This window comes from Cebus imitator, unplaced genomic scaffold, assembly GCF_001604975.1.
Source record: "Cebus imitator isolate Cc_AM_T3 unplaced genomic scaffold, Cebus_imitator-1.0 Scaffold28, whole genome shotgun sequence".
NCBI classification, from domain to species: Eukaryota; Metazoa; Chordata; class Mammalia; order Primates; family Cebidae; genus Cebus; species Cebus imitator.
This window is the reverse complement of record NW_016107343.1, coordinates 7,402,041-7,422,303: the sequence shown is the minus strand read 5'-3', so window position 1 is coordinate 7,422,303 and position 20,263 is coordinate 7,402,041. Positions and strand designations below refer to the sequence as shown.

General features: G+C 53.6%; 1 protein-coding gene and 1 non-coding gene across 4 annotated transcripts in view; one reads left to right on the top strand and one right to left on the bottom strand.

Moving 5' to 3' along the window:
- Nucleotides 1-20,263, top strand: part of NECTIN1 (nectin cell adhesion molecule 1) — a 106,441-nt gene that overhangs the window by 60,684 nt on the left and 25,494 nt on the right. The window contains exon 6 of one of the 3 annotated variants that reach the window (XM_017523547.2): nt 1,596-5,898. The exons of the other annotated variants lie outside the window; for them this stretch is intronic. Within the exon in view, the coding sequence (XP_017379036.1) occupies nt 1,596-2,143 (548 nt within the window). The 3' untranslated portion in view covers nt 2,144-5,898. Of the gene's footprint in view, nt 1-1,595; nt 5,899-20,263 lie in introns of those variants that run through there. 3 annotated transcript variants of the gene reach the window in all.
- On the bottom strand, nt 10,518-10,623 carry LOC119470365. Its single transcript, XR_005199258.1, has one exon. It is a non-coding gene; the product is annotated as a U6 spliceosomal RNA (small nuclear RNA).

Below are 20,263 nucleotides of genomic sequence, written 5' to 3'. Positions count from 1 at the left end.
CGTCAGCCCGAACTCCTGGAAGGCCTTTCCTCTTCCTAGAATCTCCACCCTGCTGCAGCCTGCCCCTGCCGATTGAGACAGCACCCCACACACACCCTGGGAGGAGGGAGTGGGCTCAGGGGAGGAGCATGATTCCCATGGAATGAGAGATACTGAATCAGAGAGTGAACTGGCAGCAGCATGTGCGCAAACCGGCCCTTTCCTGGCCTTTTACGTGGGCCTGGAGAGAGGAGGGCCTGAGAGGCTGAGGTCAGCCTTCTTGGCTTGCCCTAGACCCACAGCCCAGGCCTCTGACCGAGGTCAGCTGTGGTCTCCGGTGCCACCCTGTGGTGGTGCCAGGAACCGTCTCCCTTCGCCTCACCTTAGGGCTTCTTTGGCCTGTGGCATGGCCCCTGCTTCAGCCACCTTGCCAGGCCCTGTAAGGAAAGGGAAAGGGCAGCGTTGGCCAGAGAACAGTACTGCCGCCCGGCCCCACTGACAGAGAAAGCCGCCCACCCAGCCTTCTGTCCCATCCCACCTGCCTCCATTCTCTTCTTTTCACCTTTCCTGCCTCCTTGTTGCGGCTGTGTCCACGGAGCGTAGATTTGCAGACACATTCATCACGTCGGCACAGGCCCGTGGGCCCTCCTGGCATGTGCTCCCCGAGTGGCGGGCTCGCTGTGATGGCAAGAGTGTGTGCCTGTGCACGCGCTCACTTGTATGTACTCAACATTGCCACACACTCATGCAGGCACACACTTTCACCCCTATTTCTGCTGTCCCTGCCCTGTGTCTGTGCCCTGCCGTGCTGGTGGCTTACGTTTGTAACCCAGGCTGGCAGCACCACCAGGTCCCCACCTTGCCCTGCAGGGCCAGACCATAGCCAAGAACCACAGCCCTGGTTTCTGGCACCTTGGCAGCTGATTGGCACTCTCAGGGCATCTCCGGGCCAGTGCCTAGGAACCTGTCTTCCTTGTGCCCTGCAGGCAGACAAAATCAGGGGCACAATACCTAGGTGGCTCCTGGTTCTGGGTCTTGGAAGCCAAGATGATGGTGTCGGGGCACAGTGACTACCAGGTGTCTGGCAGAGGGGGATCGGTGACATTTGCACACATTCTATGTGCAGGAGGAGCAACGTTGCATCATTGCCGGGTGGCCTCGGGCAAGTTATTTAACTTCTGTAAGCCTCGGCTCCTCGGATATCTGATGAGAATGAATGGCATACCTCCTCAGGGTTCCGGCAGGGAATGGCATCAAGTGGACAATGTGCTGAAGCTGGTGCTGGCACACGCGTCTCACTGCACCGTGAAGGGGGGCTGAGCTGGGTCAGCACCACACCGAGGACAGTGGGGATGGACGGCCCTGGTGCTGTGGGTACTGCCTTCTGCCTCTCCTCCTGCCTGTCTGTCACTCCAACTCCCAACGCTGCGGCATGGTTGGGCTCTGAGAGAGGTAGGGTGCTGACGGGCCTCAAACTGGAGCTGCTGAAACTGGGGATGCAGGCATCCTGTCCTTCCTGGCCTCTCCTTTCCCTGTTTCCCTGCCTCCCTCCTACCCCCTCAGCACCCCAGGAGCACACTCTGACGCTGTCCCTTCCATCTCTTTTCCTCACCCAGAATTCCCCTACACCCCGTCTCCTCCTGAACATGGGCGGCGCGCCGGGCCGGTGCCCACGGCCATCATTGGGGGCGTGGTGGGCAGCGTCCTGCTGGTGCTGATTGTGGTCGGAGGGATCGTGGTCGCCCTGCGTCGGCGCCGGCACACCTTCAAGGGTGACTACAGCACCAAGAAGCACGTGTACGGCAACGGCTACAGCAAGGCGGGCATCCCCCAGCACCACCCGCCGATGGCACAGAACCTGCAGTACCCGGACGACTCAGACGATGAGAAGAAGGCTGGCCCGCTGGGTGGAAGCAGCTATGAGGAGGAAGAGGAGGAGGAGGGCGGTGGAGGGGGCGAGCGTAAGGTGGGCGGCCCCCACCCCAAATATGACGAGGACGCCAAGCGACCCTACTTCACCGTGGATGAGGCCGAGGCCCGTCAGGACGGCTACGGAGACCGGACTCTGGGCTACCAGTATGACCCTGAGCAGCTGGACTTGGCTGAGAACATGGTTTCTCAGAACGACGGGTCTTTCATTTCCAAGAAGGAGTGGTACGTGTAGCCCCACTTCCAGAGCCTCTGTCTGTGCCCGCTCCTCCCCGGCCCCTCCCGCACGCCCCCTGCCCGCCCCCCACCTCCCACCCCAGGAGTTGAACAGAGACTTGCCCAGCTGCCCACAACCAGCCCTGAACTCCTGGGGGGGCAGGGGAGCCCAGGCAGCCATGACTGGCTTTGTGTTTGATTTCCTCCTCCTCAGCCCTTCCCCATGGTGTTGTGTTCCACTGTGGCTTTAGTGTTACCGTATCTTCCCTTTACCGGCCCCACCCGCCTGCCCTCTGTGTAGGGAGCCCTGTTCTTGTCTTGTGTACCTGGGCATCCCTCCAGGGTTTGGGGAGCCAGCCTCCCCGCCCCCCAACACTGGAATTTGTGTTTCTTCACTGGGGGTGGAGGGCTTAAGGAGCTCTGAGAGGAAAAGCCCCCCACACCCCCAGATGCTGCTCCTCCTCCCGGGGAGAGGGAACCCAACACCCGCCAGCAAAAGCTGATGCAGCCAGGAGTTTGGACCTCATCGGTTCTAGACAGCCTGTGCACCCAAGAGGTAGGGGGAGGGGGGGTGGATTCTCCCAGTTCCCAGGGAGTCTTGTTTGTTAAGCGGGGCCTTGGGCAGTATTTTCCTGCTAAGGGTGGTTTTACATTTTTTTTCCTCATTGGCCCACAGAGTGGAGTTAGCCTAGCTCTGATTCGTCCCCTCTTTACCCAAAATGTTCCCCCTCCATAAGGGGCTCCAGGTGGGCTCCAGCCCACACCTGCTCTCTGCCTCTGCTGACACGTGCACACACTGCTCCTCTCTGCCTGCTCTCCCCGGGGCCCCATGTCCTGCCCCATCCAGACACTGCCCAAGGCCTACCCATCTATTTCCACGTCGTTCCCCCTTTAAGCTGAGAATGTGGGCAGCCTATAGAAGCTTCCAGAGACAGCTGAGACTGGGCCTCGGTTGCCTTCACCCTAGGATCTCAGGCCTGCCCCAAACTGCTTCTGACAGCATGGAGGTTTCTCCGATTTCTCCCTTGTGTAGCAACACTTGGCTGTCTTGGCTAGTCAGGGCTGGGATCCCAGGGGCAACCACCTGCAGGAGTTAGAGGTGAAGAAGCGTCCACACGGAGGGCAGTGGAAAAGGAAGCCCTCATGGCAGAATCTCCGCAAACACAGTCTGAGGGACCAAGGAGTCCAGACGACACCTCACACACAAAGGGCACTGTCAAAGTCTCCGGCCTCGAAGAAAGTGAGGGGGTTGGGGCCACTAGGCCACCCCCTGCTCAGCCACCCTCATCCCAGCCATTCTGGGATGAGGGGAGGGCCTGGGAGAAGCCCTTCCTTTGAGTGCAGATTCCCTCCTTAAATGGGACATTGAGTTCCTATCAGCCACCCCCGACTGGGTCTTCCCATATATGTAATGGAGGAAGACCCTCGCAGCCCTCTCTCAGTCCCCCAGCTCAAAGTGCCTCAGTTCCTCCATCTGCTCCCAGATCCCTCGGCACTCTAGATGGGCGTGTCCATGGGAGAGACCCTGGGATGTCGAGGTGGGCTTCTCGGCCTTTCATGCCTGCCCACTGGGATTCTAGTTGACTCAGCCCAGGGTGTCAGGGGCTCTGCCGGATAGCAAGTGTTGGGGAGGAGGGAGGCAGACCACTCTGTGCCCCACGGGCACTAGCCCACCCTGCCGTAAGCTTCCTAAGGGAGCCCCCCAGCCCCACCCCTCCCCTCCCTGGTGCTGCTATTGAACACCCAGCCAGCTTCATCTCTGCCCCGGCAACCCTGGCCCAGCAGATGGGCCATCGTTGTCTGGCCCTCACTGCCCTGGCCCCAGCCCAGGCCGCCCAGTAGCCACGTAGCCCAAGTCTGAAGCCATGCCAGCCCTGGTGCGGCTCTCCGCTCCACACATTTGGGGTATTGGATTGAGTGGAGTTAGGGGAGGAAATGATGGGGTCTTTCCAGCCACAGGGCAGAGGAAGGTGGAGGAGCTGGGCTGCTTCTCCCAGCAGTATTAGTGTCCCCTGGGGCAGGGGACCTTTTCCACATTACATCACTGCCCCATCCCACCTTACACCACTCTGGCCCCCCTGCTTGGTCCCCTTTTCCCCAGGCAGGAGGCAATCCCAGGGCCCTGCCTGATAGAGGCATTCCCTGTCCCCGTCTCCTCCTGCATCTCCTTTATCCTGCACTGCCACCCCCTAGTCCCCATTCTATGATGGACTTTGAAGGCCCCAAGCCCAGCCAAAGCACTGAGTTCCCCCTTAAGATGCCGCCACACCCTCCCCACAAGCAAAGCACAAATTTTAGGGTCCATGCAGCATGGGCCATGTAGAGGTTCCTGCCTTGCCAGGGGCCCAGCCTCAGCATACCCACCGAGCAGCTGCCAGCCTGGGCTGAGTGTGGGCATGAGGCAGGGGTCAGCACTTGGGCCTAGGGATGTGAGGTTTTCTGTGCCCCAGTTTTGTGGGAATGTGGGCACTGCTGCTGGGCGCACAAACACACAGCCAGCTGGCAAAAGGGAGATCTGGCCCAGCAGAGAGATGAGGACATTTTGCTTCTCCTTTGTGCCCCCAGCATGAGCTGAGCTTCTGCTTTGCTAGAAATGAAATCAACTTGGTATTAATTGTGCCAAGGCCTCCCCAGTGGTCATCCTGCCTCTTGTTGCCCTCCCTGTCCTTGCCCCCCCACCTATATACCCGTTTCCTTACAGATTTTGATATTGTTCTAATGCGTAACAGAACCATCCAAGTCCCCTTTTATCAGAAGGGTCTGAAAAGCAGCAGCATGGAGTAGGTGAACACAGGCCTGCAAGTGCAGCCACCTCAGGCCCAGCACGTGTGCCCACAGTGGGTACACCATACCTCCGACACACCCACGAGCAGGCATGTGTACACACACACACACGTGTGTACACAGCCAGAGGGCCACTCAGCACAGATGTTGCAGAGGGAATGCTCTGATCCTGCTGAAAGCCCTTAAGGAAAAATGATTGCCCAGTGCTCAGGCCGTAAGAGAGCCTCATAGAGGCCCTGTTTCCTGGGCATGTGCCCCCTCTGCCAACCAACCCCCATGTGCCCAAGTCACTGGTGCAATAACTTTTCTGCCATCCTCAGAGCAGAGAAATTGGGAATTGTGTTAGGTGGGTGTGGGCAGCTATGCTGAGCCAAGCAGACACAGGTGTCCCCTCTCCTGGAAGGAGGGGAGTGCTCCCAGGCCTCGGGGGTCCAGACAGAGACCACCAAAGCCTGACTGCCAATAGAAACCTTCTCCTGGGGAGGGGCAGGTAGGTGCCCCCCAGGTCCCCACACCCACAGGGAAGCTTCACACACTCCCCAGTGCTGGGGATGCCAGGAGGCAGGCCTCTCTGCTGCGGCCCAGGTGGTGAGGGTGCCCAGGCCTCTGCTGCCACCGCCGCTGCCAACACTGCCCAGCTCACGCGTGAGGCCAGGAGGAGCCCCGTCCTACTTGGTGCTGCTGCTCTTCTGACCCCTGCTGTGAGGATTGGGATTCTTGATCGAAAAAATTGGTTTTCCTTTTTTGTATAAATGAAAAGAATCCAGGAGAAGCTGCCACCCTCCCCTCCAAGCGTGATGCACCACCTTGCTTCGGCGTCTTGTCGCCCTTTCCGCCTTTGGTCTGGGGACTGCCCAGCAGATCCTCCTGGTTCTGACCCGGGGGTGTTTGCATCACCCCCTTTTACTTGTATTAAAAAAAAAATGATGGGTTGAAAATGTACTGAGGAAAAAAAATGTACTTTTTTATAAATAAAGTGTTTAAAACAAACTGGTTTGTGTCTCATCACTGTCCTGCTCCACGCAGTGGGGGCAGGGAAGGGGTGGAGCTGGAGTGGATGGTGCAGAGGGATGGTGAGGGGAAGGGACCCCCACCCCATGCCCAGGCCCCAGGGTTTGGGAGGAGCAGGGGCCCTGGAAACGTCTTCCAGGCAAGTGAGAAGACCGTGGACTTTGGCGGCAGCATCACAGAGGGAGGGGTGGGCGTCCACAGACACAGTAGAGAGGCCTTTAAGAAAGTAAGGCCTGACCCAGTGTGGTGGCTCATGCCTGTAACCCCAGCACTTTGGGAGGCCAAGGCTGGCGGATCACGAGGTCAGGAGTTCAACATCAGCCTGGCCAACATGATGAAACCCTGTCTCTACTAAAAATACAAAAATTAGCTGGGCATGGTGGCATGTGCCTGTAATCCCAGCTACTCAGGAGGCTGAGGCAGGAGAATTGTTTGAACTAGAACCTGGGAGGCAGAGGTTGCAGTGAGCTGAGATTGCGCCACTGCACTCTAGCCTGGGCTACAGAACGAGACTCGGTCTCAAAAAAGAAAAAGAATAGAGAGGGCTGGGGGTGCACACAGCAGAGAAGGCAAGTCCTGCACCACCTGGAGCCCTCCTGGGGGTACGGGCACCTCCTGCCCCAGACTCTAGTTCCCCTGTCGCCCACTCCTGCTGTCCTTCTTCCTTCCTCCCAAGTCCCCTCCTGTGGCTGTTGGAGAAGAAACCCAGCAGTATCACACCTGCTGTGTCAGGTCCCTGGGGATGGAGAAGAACTGAGAGCTTTATCCTTTCATCTATTTCGAAGATACTGCCCATCCCCATCCCCTGCAAGCGCTCCCTGAGACCCACCCCTCCCGCATCCCCATTCTCTCCAGGGGGCTGGTTGTTTGGAGAGAAGGTCTTCTTGTTCCTTGGTTACCTCCCCACTCTCCCACCAGCACCATCTGCTTCCCATCTCCTGGGCTGGAATGCAGGACAAATCGATCCTGGGGTGGGAGTGGCAGGGGCTTCAGGGACTGCCCCATCCCAGCCATCCCTCCCTCTACCTCCCACTCTCAATGGCATCTCCTTTCACTGAAATCCACACCAAATGACCCCTGGGAAAGGGAGGGGGTAGGAAGGATAGAGACAAGATGGGTGCTTCGCAGAAAGCCCTCTTTCCCGTTGGGGGCAAGGCCACATCCCCCACACCCAGGATTGGGGCTGGATGGGTAGACGTTGGCATGCAGAAGGAGAAGCCAGCAGCTGTTGGCAGCTGGCTGAGCCCCCTCTGGAAGACCAAACCCAGCATCCTAGAAGGGGCTGTGTTTAGATGTTGGTATTTGAATGAGATGCAAATTGGTTGTTTAAGCAGTCACTTCCTCAGTTTTCCAGGCTGTCCGTTTAAGTTTTAATTTGTGCAGGCAATAAATGCTTAATTACATTATTAATATATTGGAAGAGAGCAGTGGACAGAACGTCCTAATTGGCATTTAACTAGAGCGTTCTGGCAAATTAGACAAGACTTTCTCCAGCAGCGGAAGGAGGGCAAGCCAATTAGTCTCAGGCACAACCCCTCTGGACGGAGCTTCGGGCTGGAGAAGCCAGACCCAGTCGCTTCCCCAGGGTCAGTGCCAGGCTGTCCCGTAACAGACATCCCGGCCCAAAGGATGCTGGGAATCCGGGGGCACACTCTTAGTCTTCTAGTCCAGTTGGGCCTTGGAAAAACTTTCTGCTAGGCTGTGTGGCTCCTTTTGCCCAAACCTCAACCCTTGCCTCCATCCGTCAAGCGCCACCCTCAGCAGAGCAGAGGACCAAAGGCCTGGAAGCAGCAGCTGTCTGAGTGTCTAAGGTCCCCCCGGATGTGCCCACCATATCCCTATCTTGGCTGGTGGGCCCAGAACGAAGCTCCTCTCTGGAGACCATGGAGGCCTTTCTCTGTTCCCCTATTCTACCCACTCGTGGTTGCAGATGGTTAAGGAGACAAACTTGATGAATTGAGGCATTCATGTATTCATCTACAACACATTTTTGGCTGCTCTGGGACTGCAATGCAGTGACAGCCATACCCAGAATCCCGGCGAAAGAATTCAGAACCCTGGGTGTGCCTGATTCCAAAATGGCCAGTGCTGTACTGGCCACAGGCTGTTACAGAGCTTTGTATAAAGTGCTGGGGTGGGAGTGGGTTATTTTGTTTGGGAGGGTCTGAAGTGACATTTTACCTGGGCCTTGAAGGATGTGTAGGAGTTCTCCAGACAGAGATGTGTTAAGAGTATTTCAGGTAGCCTTGAGAATTTGCCATCTTACGTTAGTTGTTCTAAAAGAGAGCATCCTACTCCAACACACTCATTCTGCACATGGAGAGCTAAAATCTAGGGAGGAAACTAAGATTTGGCCCAACCGGACCATCAGAAAGCATGTGCCAACATGCTCAAGGGCATGGCCACATCCTGAGAGCAGCAGGAGGGGAGGAACCCAGGGGAAGGGTGGCACCAGCCTGACTCCTGGGAGAATGCTCGATCTGGTACAAGCTTCTGTTCCCTCACAAAGCAACAAGAACCCCAGGGGAATACAAAGAGTTTGCAGGAGCCACATTTGGTGTTAAGTGGAGTTGTCAGAGTCAGATGGGGCGCATCTGGAAAGACTTCTGGAAAAGGTGGTATCTGACATGGTTTGAAGAATGGGAAGGACATTGAAGAATGTCCTTCCATGTCCAGTGTTCTTCAATGTCCAATGGGAAGGACATTTTTCAAGGGTAGGAAAGTTGGAGGAGGAAAGCCCTCTGAATGCTTGAGGGGAACGCCAGCTAGACCTGCTTCTGGAGCCACCTCTGCACCAGCGCCCACAGCTGGAGGCTCCACCAGCACATCCTTGAGACGCTCTGGAGAGCAGCCCTTAGGCTCTACCTAGATGCTGGCTTCTTGGACCCCAGACCCTATTTTCTCTTCTGGTTTACAGGCTTGATGGCAGAGCCAGGCCAAAGTCCTTCTCTATGGGGGACTGTGGTTCCACTCCTCATCCCCAGAACAACTCCCAGATGAGACACTACAGGCAATGTCTTCATCCCAGCCTCCCCTCTACTAACCATGCTTCCCAGAGCACATACACACTCCAGGAGCTGGGGCCTCATCTAAGCTGGCAATTTTGCATCCAAACTTGTCCTGAGCTCCACGGAGAAAGGCACAAGCCTGGCTGCTTGGCTTGAGAACCATCCACAGGGTTGGATATCATCAACATATATCACAGGCCCCATTGAGCACGGAGAACTTAACCCAGGCTACACCCCAGAATCATCTGGGGGTTTTTAAAAATCAGGTCACATCCCATATCAATAGGGTCAGAGCCTCTGGGGATTGGGGATTGGGGCCTGGACAGGCTTTTTTTGGGGGGGGACGAGGTCTTGCTTTGTCACCCAGGCTGGAGTGCAGTGGCACAATCATTACTGCAGCCTCGACCTCCTGGGCTCAAGCATTCCTCTTGCCTCAGCCTCCCAAGTAGGCTACAGACACCTGCCACCACTCCCGACTAGTTTTATTATTTATTATCATGATTTTGTAGAGACAGGGTTCTCCCTATGTTACTCAGGCTGGCCTTGAACTCCTGGCCTCAAGCAATTCTCCCACAGTGCTGGGATTACAGGCGTGAGCCACTGTGCCTGGTAACAGACATATTTTTAATATGCTACCCAGGAGATTCAAATGGACAGCCAGCATGGAGGCAGAGGCCACCTCAGGTGTCAGTTGTGAGGAAGAGGTGGGTCTTGAGATAGGAAAATGAAACTGAAGGGGTGGGGAGTTGGGTGACTCCATGAGTTAACACACATAGGGTTTGAGTGCCAGTTAATGCTATTTATTGTCGTCATCCATCATCTTCATGTTCATCACCATCGTCACCTGTGAGACTTGGGATCCCGGGTGACAGTGACTGCAATGGAGGTCACCACCTGAGGCAAGCAGGGGGCAGGATGCAGCCACACCCATAATCCTCATGAAGCAGGTTTTTGGGGTTTAGACCACCCATGGACGCTTGGACCCTGGGCACCTGCCAAAAGGGGAAGAGGGATTATGAAAGAGCCCAGGCAGGAAGTCCCATAGGCCCTGGGCACCTGCCAGAAAGGGGAAGAGGGATGATGAAAGAGCCCAGGCCCGAGGTCCCATAGGCCCTCTCTGAATGGAGCTTCTTGCTCCATGATGCTGTCAACCTAGGAGAAGTGAATGTGCTTCATGAAGGAAGGTGACAGTTCCCCTGTATCCCTGTTAGGCAGATGAGGGAGGACTCTCTGAGAGAGGTGGAAGGGGAGAGTGGCAGGGCCTGTGCTCTTTGAGACCTCCACTCTCTGCCTGAGGATGGGCCCTAAGGTCCCTAACAAAGGCCTCTTCCATTCTAGTGAGTAAAGATCTCCTTGGGGATGACTGACCCAGAGACCAGCTGGCCAGGGTCCCCCAACCTGACCTCCTGCTTATGCCCACCCTCCCCTCAGTAGCCAGCTCCTTTTCATTTTGCAACACTCCTGGAACCCTCATCCCTGAGAGCCCCCATGGCATCCAAGGCAAAAAGGGACAGCAAGTAACACAACTGCGCAAGCTGCCTTCCAACCCAGGCTGGCAGCCTCTTGAGGGCTGGGATCTTGTCTTTTTCTTTTTTAATGTGATGCCTCACAAATTTGCATGTCATCTTTGCACAGGACCATGCTATTCGTCTCTGTATCTTTCCAATTTTAGTACATGTGCTGCCGAAGCAAGCACCAGGATCATGTCTTACTCATCCCCGGCACCCAGCCCAGAGCTAGCTCAGAGTGGGTGCTCAATAGAGGCTGAACCAAATTGAACTGATCAAAGTGAGAGTCAAAAGGGACCTTTCAGCTGGGTGTGTTGGCTCCTGCCTGTAATCCCAACACTTTGGGAACCTGAGGTGGGAGGATTACTTCAGGCTGGGAGTTTGAAACTAGTCTGAGTGACATATCAAGACTTCCACTACAAAAAATTAAAAAATTAGCCAGGTATGGAACACACCTGTAGTCTGAGCTACTTGGAAGGCTTAGGTGGGAGGATCGCTTGAGCCCAGGAGTTGGAGGCTGCATTGAGTTCTAATTGTACCATTGCACCCCAAGATGGGTGACAGAGTGAGATCTTATGTCTTAAAATAAATAAATAAAATTAAGAGATTTTCAGGTGGTGCAGCCCAACCTTCCCCAGGGTAGGGGGTTTTCCTCCAAATGCGCCCAGCCTCTGGTGCTGGGCAGTTTGTTACTTCTCAAGGTAAGTCCTGGTGTCACAGGGCTACCCTTCTATGTGGACAAAAATTCCCTCCCCTACGCTTCACCCACTGGTCTAGGCATTTCCCTGGGAAGCTACACAGAATAATTCCATGTGGCATTCCTGGGAGAGTCCTTCAAATATTGGAAGATGGCTACTCCTCACCAGACCCCTTTTTGAGATATTTAACCCTATGCTATCGTCATCAGGCCACTTGGCAACACAGCGGTTAGGAGGCTGTGCTTTATAGTCAGGCAAACCTGGGTTCAAGTCTTGACTCCATTGATCAGTAGCTGTGGGAAAGCATGATCACAATGGCCAGCTCAGAGCAAGCCCTCGCACCAACATCAAACAACCCCAGTTACCTGTGGACCGGTCGCAGTGTGTCAGTGTGGGTTCACCAACTACCACAAATGGACCCCTGTGGCATAGGATGTTTTTTCCTTTATTTTTGGTATGGGATTTTTTATAGTGGGAGAGGTCATACCTATGTAGAGGTAGGGAGTCAATTTCCCATAGACTGTCTGTACCTTCCACTCAATCTTGTTGTGAGCCTAAAATTGCTCTTTAAACAAAGTCTGTTAGCCAGGCGTGGTGGCTCACAGCTGTAATACCAGCACTTTGGGAGGCCGAGGCTAGTAAATCACCTGAGATCAGGAGTGCGAGACCAGCCTGGCCAACATAGCGAAGCCCCATCTCTACTAAAAATATAAAAAATTAGCCAGGCACGGTGGTGGCTGCCTGTAGTCCCAGCTACTCAAGAGGCTGAGGCAGGAGAATCACTTGAACCTGGAAGGCGGAGGTTGCAGTGAGCTGAGGTCGTGTCATTGCACTCCAGCCTGGGTGACAGAGTGAGACTCCATCTCAAAAAAAAATAAATAAATATTTTAAAAATAAACAAATTTAAGTCTATTTTTTAAAAAGTCCCTGCTATTCCAGGTGTTCCTGAGGGAACACACACACACACACACACACACACACACACACTGCCATCTTCCTCTCATTCTGAGGGCCAGGGATTAAATACTGCTGGCCCTCCCTGAACCTGGCTGACCTGCTGTGGCACAGTGGGCACAGCCAACCCATCTGACCTCAGAAGGTTGGCTTGGGACACACAGGGGCTCAATCCTGGTGGTTAAACTTCTTGGGGGTAGGAAGGGGGATGGATGGATGATTTGGATGGGCAAGTAAACCTTTGAGTTGTTTTCACTTGTGTTACCTCTAAGTGGTCTTCTTCACCCTGCACTTGTGCTCCCTATTTACCCCCAAATGTAATTTTCATGCACCTCTGCAATGTTTTATCTTGGTGATGAAGGTCAGCATTTCAGCCTCTGCCATTCCTTTTGGAGACTGATTCCATCAGCTTAGTCCACAGCAGACATTTATGGAAAACGTGGTGAAAGGAAAGAGGTCTTCAGGGTCAAACTGACCTTGATTAATCCCTGGTTCCACCACCTATCAGCTCTGCAGACCTTCGGCAAGGTACCTGCCTTCCCTGAACTTTATTTCTCCACCTATGTGAGTAGACTGCTGAGATGAATAAAGATAGTTCCTATATAGAGTAAGGTATCTGTAAAGCAGGTAATAGGGATACCTGCCACAGATGGCTTTAGGATTGAAGGAGAATTGACGCCTTGTAAAGCACTCAACAGAACACCTCAAACAGACCCAGTGCCCAGCTGTGTTGAACTAGGATAGTATTCTTGCTTACTGTTATTTTCACCACTGTATATCTGCCCTCAGCAGGGAAACAGAACTCATTGTGGAAATAACATCAAGTAGTAAGACACTTGCCAAGTTCCAGGTAGGACCCCAGCCCTGTCCCTTCCTGGCTACGTGGTGAGCACCGCCCCTTAGTCTCTTTCTCTCTGATTGGCGTCATTTCGCACCAGCCTGTTGACCCACCAGCCTGTTGGAGGGGCCCAGGCCTGGAGGAGCTGGGCTGTGTCCCTCAGGGCAGGGCTGGGTTGAGATCCCCACACTGGGCCACCCTCATGCAGGGGACACTGAGGCCAGCTGCAGGAATGCAAGGCCACATTCACCCCAGAGCAAAGGCTTCCAGCGCCTTCTACAGTGTCATCCACAGAAATGCCCCAGGAGCCGCCTGACATGGGAAGCGAGAGGATAGGTCTCAACTGTGATCATTTTTACTTACCAGGATCCTATGTGAGGTTTGGTACTTTGTTATTTTTAGTTTTCAAGCTTTTTTTATTGAGGAATACCGTATCAACAGTAAAGCGCACAGATCTTAGGGGTTCAGCTCCATTTGTACACACCCATGTCACCACCCCCGGATCAAGGCAGAGGCTCATTCATGCTCCCTCCCAGGCATGACCCCCATTCTGGAACTTCACAGAAATGAAGTCATACCTAGTCTATTCTATTCATAGAATAGAATTGAGGGTACTATTTTTGCAGCTCTTTCACAGCAATGGTCCATTGCTGTGTATTATTATCCCAAAGTGAGAACAGGCGACAATGTGCCTCTCTCTTCTACCCTCAGTGGGGATGTGAGCGGTCTCCAGTTTGGGACAATTATGAGTAAAGTTGCTACAAACATTCTTGCATGTAACTTTGGGGCCCATCAGCTTCATTTCTGCTGGGAGTGGAACTAGGGTCAGTAGATACAATCAGTGTTCCAGGGTGGTTCTGCCGGTGTCGCCCCACCAACAGCGTACGAGAGTTCCCACGGCCCTGCTTCTTGCCCACTCTTGGTGTCATCCATCCTTTTAGCTTTTAGCCTTTCTGGCAAGGGCATAGCGGTATCTTATTATGGTTTAATTTGTGTTTCCCTGATGACTAAGGATGTTGAGCACTTTTTCATATGACTATCAGAGATGTAGGGTTTTGAAAGGTACCTAGGCTTTTAAAAAAGAGTATTGCCATCCTGGCTAACACGGTGAAATCCCATCTCTACTAAAAATACAAAAAATTATCTGGGCATGGTGGCAGGTGCTTGTGGTCCTAGCTACTCATGAGGCTGAGGCAGGAGAATCACTTGAACCTGGGAGGCAGAGGTTGCAGTGAGCCAAGATTGTGCCATTGCACTCCGGCCTGGAGAGAGACTGAGACCCCTTCTCAAAAAAAAAAAAAAAAAAGAATGTTTGAAGGCCCAGTGTTATATATTTCCTGGAGCCCAAGAGGAAGCGTTGGTGTGTATCCAGTGAGCCAGGCTGGGGAACTGCTAGGAGAGACCCCTGGTCCGGAACAGGAAGGACAAGCCAGCCATCAGGAAACAGGAGCCCTGAGGCACAACAGAGCGGCTGGCATGAGGCCTCCAGGTGCCATGGTGACCACACCGGGTAGGGTTCACTGGGAAACCTTCCTCTGGTCCCCACAATGGACCCTAACCAATGGAAATTTCCTGGGGGATTTATGACAAGAAGGGCAGGAGACAGTAAGCCACACCAAGTGGGATTTTCCTTGTTGACTATAATGGTTGGGAGCGAAGGGCAGGCGGTGAGAGCTGGATGGCAGCGGACAGGAGGGAGGCAACATGCTGGCAAGAGGCCTGGACTAGGAGGCAGGGGGCTGGGCTCTGCAACCAGCCCTGCCACTTCTCACCAGGTGACCTTGAGCAAGGCCCATTGCCTCTCGGATTCCATGACTCCTCTCTGCATGTGGAACAAAGATCCTGGGTGATGGAAGATGGGAGTCTGGTGGCCTCTTCTGAGTTGCTCCTGAAGACAAAACAGCAGGGCTGGGTAGCAGGTCCACCCCGGAGCTCCTAGACAGCCCTGACAGTGATGAATCACCAAGCCCCACTCCATCTCCACTATCTACTGCAATTGATCCTGAGCCCAGGTGCCTGGGGTGATAGTGGCCAAGGGCGGCTTCCAGAGAAGTCTGATGTGCGGCAGCTGCAGTGTGAGTGGGGGATTTGGGGTGGCCATAGTCTCATCCCCTCACTGTGAGAGTGACCCACTCTGCCCTCCCCTGCAGAGAACTGAAGGAGCTGCCCTGCTAATAAAACAAACACTCCAAGCCCCTACAAGAGGGGAGCAGAGAAGGGGCTCCAGGGAAAACCATGGTGGGGGCAGGCTCCCCATGTCTCCTCTCACAGCCCACGTAAGGAGTGTCGGGCGGTAAGGACAGACCCCCCCAAGAAAGATTGGGGCTGTCTGTCTCTAAGGTTTCCTCACAGAAGTATCTGTTCACCCCAGGAAGATTTGGGGGCTTGATCAATGAAAACTGTAGGTCTCTCGCGTGATACTCTTTCTGAAGACACACCCAAGCCCCAGTGGGAATTGGAGCCGCCAGCTGGCTGGTGCCGGTTCTGGGGTAAGGACGGTACCCAAGGCCCCTGACTGGGAAGCTCTGGCTCTGAAACACACTGCCTCCTCTTATTTTCTGCTGTCACCTCCCTGGGGTCAAGTTCTCCTTCCAAAGCCTGGGCTCACGGGTGTCCTATTCCATGCCCTATTCTTTCGTCCCTGTAGTTCAACTCATGCAAACCCCAAGCAAGAGGTCTAACTTCCTATCCAAGAATTACAGACCATTAGAACCAGATGGAACCTCAAAGATCATTCTCCTCAACTCTCAAATGGGGAAATTGAGTCCCAGGAGCCTAACAACATTAAGAATTCTTTACATTAATATGATGTTTGGAAATTACAAAGTGACTCAAGATACTTTAATAAGAGTTAAGACTTACAATATCACTCCCTAAGTACCACACACTGTTCAACATACTTTATAACACTGAGTCCTCGCCTCCATCCTCGGAGGTAGGTATTAGTACTATTACTATGAACCCCTACACAAGGACATGAAGACGTGAACTCCCACGGTCACGTTAGCCATTGAGGAGCTGGGCTTTAAACCTAGGCAGTCTGGCCGCAGAAGCCATGTCTCTAACCACTCTGCAATCCTACCCTCTGTCTGGTGACATAGAAACTGTGAAGGGCAGAGCCATATATGCCCTGGCATCAGGGCAGAAGGATGCCCAGGAGAGGGAAACTGCACCAGCCTAACTCCACAGGGGATCCCAGGCCCCATACAGGTTTTTGTGCACCCAGGAATCAGGAAGTGCCCCAGGTTAGGTGAAACCTGAGCTCGTGGGAACCTTGTTTGGCATGAAATGGCATCGTCAGAGGCAGGTCGGACTCATGAGGAAAGACTTCCTGGAAAAGATGCTATGGAAAATGATTTTGTAAAACGGTAGTGATCTGGACAGGTTGTAGAATACACAGCCCTGGGAAGGAGCACAGACCTCCATGTAAATGTTGCCAGCAATAACTAGAATAGACCAGGCCCCTCAGCCTGCAGGAAGGGGACCTCAGTGCCACGATCCTCGTCAGCCGGGGGAGGTGAGCAAGGGGCACGTCTGCCCAAGCCTAGTTAGCTGATGCTTCACCGAGACCCAGGGAGGTTCAGTGCCTTGCCCAGGGGGTCACAGGGCGGTGAGCAGAGGACTCAGAACTTGGACCCAGGTCTTCTGACTCCAAGCCAAGTGCTCTTTACACTGTCCCGAACCGCCCCTTAGAAAGAAACAAAGTGCCATTGTGGTTGTTTTCCATTGGCTTATATCTTACTCCATGTGTTAAGTGTGGCGGGTGGATCACAAGATCAGGAGTTCAAGACCAGCCTGACCAACATGGTGAAGCCCCATCCCTACTAAAAATACAAAAATTAGATGGGCGTGGTGGTATGCACCTATAATCCCAACTACTCAGGAGGCTGAGGCAGCAGAATCGCTTGAACCCAGGAGGTAGAGGTTGCAGTGAACTGAGATTGTGCCACTGCACTCCAGCCTGGGCAACAGAGCCAGACTCCATCTCAAAAAATATAATATAATATAATATAATATAATATAATATAATATAATAATATAATAAATGTGTTGAGCATCCACAGTCTGGCTTGAGGTAGTGCTCTGGGATCTCAAAGCACAGCCTAGACACACACAAATGCGGGGCGGTGGGCCCAGTCTTGGAGTCATGCAGGCCTGTGTTCAATCATCAAGTCTATCTCTTAGAGATTTGGGGCAAGGAGTGTAAGATGGAGATGGTAACGCCTGAGACCCCCAGGGCTGCAGTGAGGGGCAAGCGAGATGCGATGCCCACCGCCTGTGCTCAGGAATCCCCGTGTCCACTCCGCCCCGCCCAGCCCACAGCCACCCCCTATCCCAGTCAGATCCAGCTTTTCCTCAACAAGGACCTGGAGGCCAGCTGTCCTCATTTCCCTTCTTGAGGTTGTTGTGCCCTGATTTGAAGCTTCCCGTGGTGCTGCTCGTGGAACTTGCCAGAACTAAACTGTCCCAGTCCCTGCCACATCCATAAATATGTTCCAGTCTTAAAGGTCCCCAGATTCCCTGAGTCTTCACTCACCCCAGCGTATGAAAGCTCATCCTGTCCCCAACCCCCTCAAAAAACAAACGCACACTTCGAGCCAGAACTCCGCCTGAGGAGGGTGGATCTGTGCCTTCCACCTTGCCAAGGCTAGGAGAAACTCCACAGGGTTTAACTTTGTTTCAACAGAAGCATTTGCATGTCTAAATCCCCTCTTGTTTTAATTACTTCAGACCATGCTGAGGTTATCTCAATATATACTCAATTTGGGGGATTTTCCACAAGGACCTGAGGCCATAGCGTGGGGTCCTGGGAGGACAGAGGGCCCGTGCTTAGATGGACAGACAGCTCAACTGTCAACGTCCATCACTCCAAGGAGACAGGCGGCCCCTCAGCTTCTGGCTTTTTGCTTTGGGAATTCTAAGCTTTTCAGGTCCCCTCCTTCACCCATTCCCTTCTGGGTGGTGGTGGGTCTGTTTTGCTGATGTGATCCTGAGAGAGTAATGCTTCCACTCCCCTTGCTGATGGCTCATTAACTCCAGAATCACCTCTGCTTACCTTCTAAGTGCCCTGCAAAAGTGAACGTACCTGGAAGAAGAAGGTAAACAGACAAGCAAGAGGCAAGTGGGTGGGGTGGGCTCTCCATGCCAAACTAAGAAACGTGGGTGCCTTGAAGTTGGAGCAGCTGTGCCCCAGCAAGGCTCAGAATCCAAGTGAAAAGCACAGCAACCTCACACTCCACTTATGTGACTTTGGAAAAGCCACTTTGCTCCTGTGCCTCAGTTTTCTCTTCTGTAAAATGGTACTATCAACCCATATTCAGCCTGTTTTCTAGGATTTAGCAAATACATGAGAATGCAGGTGAAACCCCTTTATAAACCATGAACTTCTGTGCCAGTGTAAAGGATTATCATGATGCAATGACCTTTCAAGGTCATTTCCCACCAAAGAAACCCCAAAGCCCACCTAGAATATCCTCAGTGGCCAGAACTTCACTTCCTCCTGAGTCGCCCAAATCCTGCAGGCAGTGCTGACCTTCAGAGATTTCTAGCGAGTCTGTGGCTGGATGATCAATTATATCAGGAGAAGAAATAGGTGCTCCACAAACTGCCATTCCTGCGTTTTCATATTTTCTGTTTTTCTTATTTTCCTAGTAACATTCCTCTTAAAAAATGCTCATCTTGTCCCAGGTGAAATAAAGTGGAAGAACAACTTGTCCTCGTTGGTAGTGACTGTCGTAGCAAGAAGCTGAAGCTGGCAAGATCAGGGTGGCCAGTGCAGGGGATGGGGGTTGTTGAGGACCCCCAAGAGCCAAATCTTATTGAGATGGGGAGCAAGGGAAGAGCTGAAAGAGCTGGAAGTGCAGCCTCTCCCCAGGCCACCCCTCAAACCATCCAGGGAGATCCTGTCTCCCTGGGGCAAGTGGGGCACGGGGCTTGGGGGACAGGCTGTTTCCGAGACCCAGGGCAGTATGGATGTTGGGTGGGGAGAGGGGTAGTTAGACTATTTCCTCCTCTCACCAGCCCAAATACAGGTTCCCTCTTCCTCTCCACCCAGCTGCAGACTATGCCTTGTAAGTGGAGCCTGCTTTTGTTTTTGCTTTTTTGAGGCAGTTTCCCTCTTGTCACCCAGGCTGGAGTGCAGTGGCATGATCTCAGCTCACTGCAACTTCTGCCTCCTGGGTTCAAGGATTCTCCTGTCTTGGCCCCCAAGTAGCTGGAATTATAGGCACCTGCCACCATGCCAGGCTAATTTTTGTGTTTTTAGTAGAGATGGGATTTCACCATGTTGGCCAGGCTGGTCTCAAACTCCTGACCTCAAGTGATCCACCTACCTCAGTCTCCCAAAGTGCTAGGATTACAGGCGTGAGCCACTGCACCCGGCCTGGAGCCTGCTTTTGAATCCAATGCTGTGGCTCAACTCCCAAATGCTCAGGGGTTGTCTCAGCAAGCCTTGAACTCATCTTTCTGACTCTGTATGCAGTGTCAATGAGGCAGGAGTCCAAATTGGCTACTCTAATGCTGTTGCCACCCATGCCCTCCTGCCCCAGCCTCAGACCCGAGCCCCAGGAAGGGAGGCCAGGAGTGTTGGAGCCCTGCCAGCCTAGATGAGAGGAGGCTCCCCCACCCTTAGGGAAAATGGAAGCCTCATGGGTGTGGGGAGTCCCTGTGCAGTGGCCAGCAGCTGAGGGAGGGAAAGTGACTGGAGAGACCTGACAAAGACCCGAGACATTCCAATGGCTCTCCCTACACAGGCAGCTTCCTGAGCTCCACCCCAGGGGTTTCATCATCTGGGACTGTGGAATGGTCTAGAATGGCTGTTTATAGAGCTCTTCGGGGGACAGTGACCCTAAACCAGTGATGTTTGGTTTCACAGGGACAGTCTCAGGCCCTTTGCTCTGCCCAGCCCTCCTGCTGGGTGCTGGACAGTGGCTCCAAGATGAAGGAGAATCCTGCTGGTGCTGGAAGAGTCTGGTGCTCATCTTCATGCAGCTGGCCCGGCACCACCACCACCACTGCCACCTCCATCTGGGAAATGGGAAGCCATCATAATCATAGCACCAGCACCACCAGCACTACCAACATCATCATCACCACCACACCACCAGCATCACCCCACCACTAACACTATTATCACACCACTAGGATCGCCATCATCACCATCGCCACAATCATCACCACACCACCATCACCACCACCATCACACCACCATCACACCACCATCACCACCATCACCACCATCACACCACCATCACCACCATCACCACCACCATCACCACCATCACCACTATCACCACCACCACCACCATCACCACTATCACCACCACCACCACACCACCA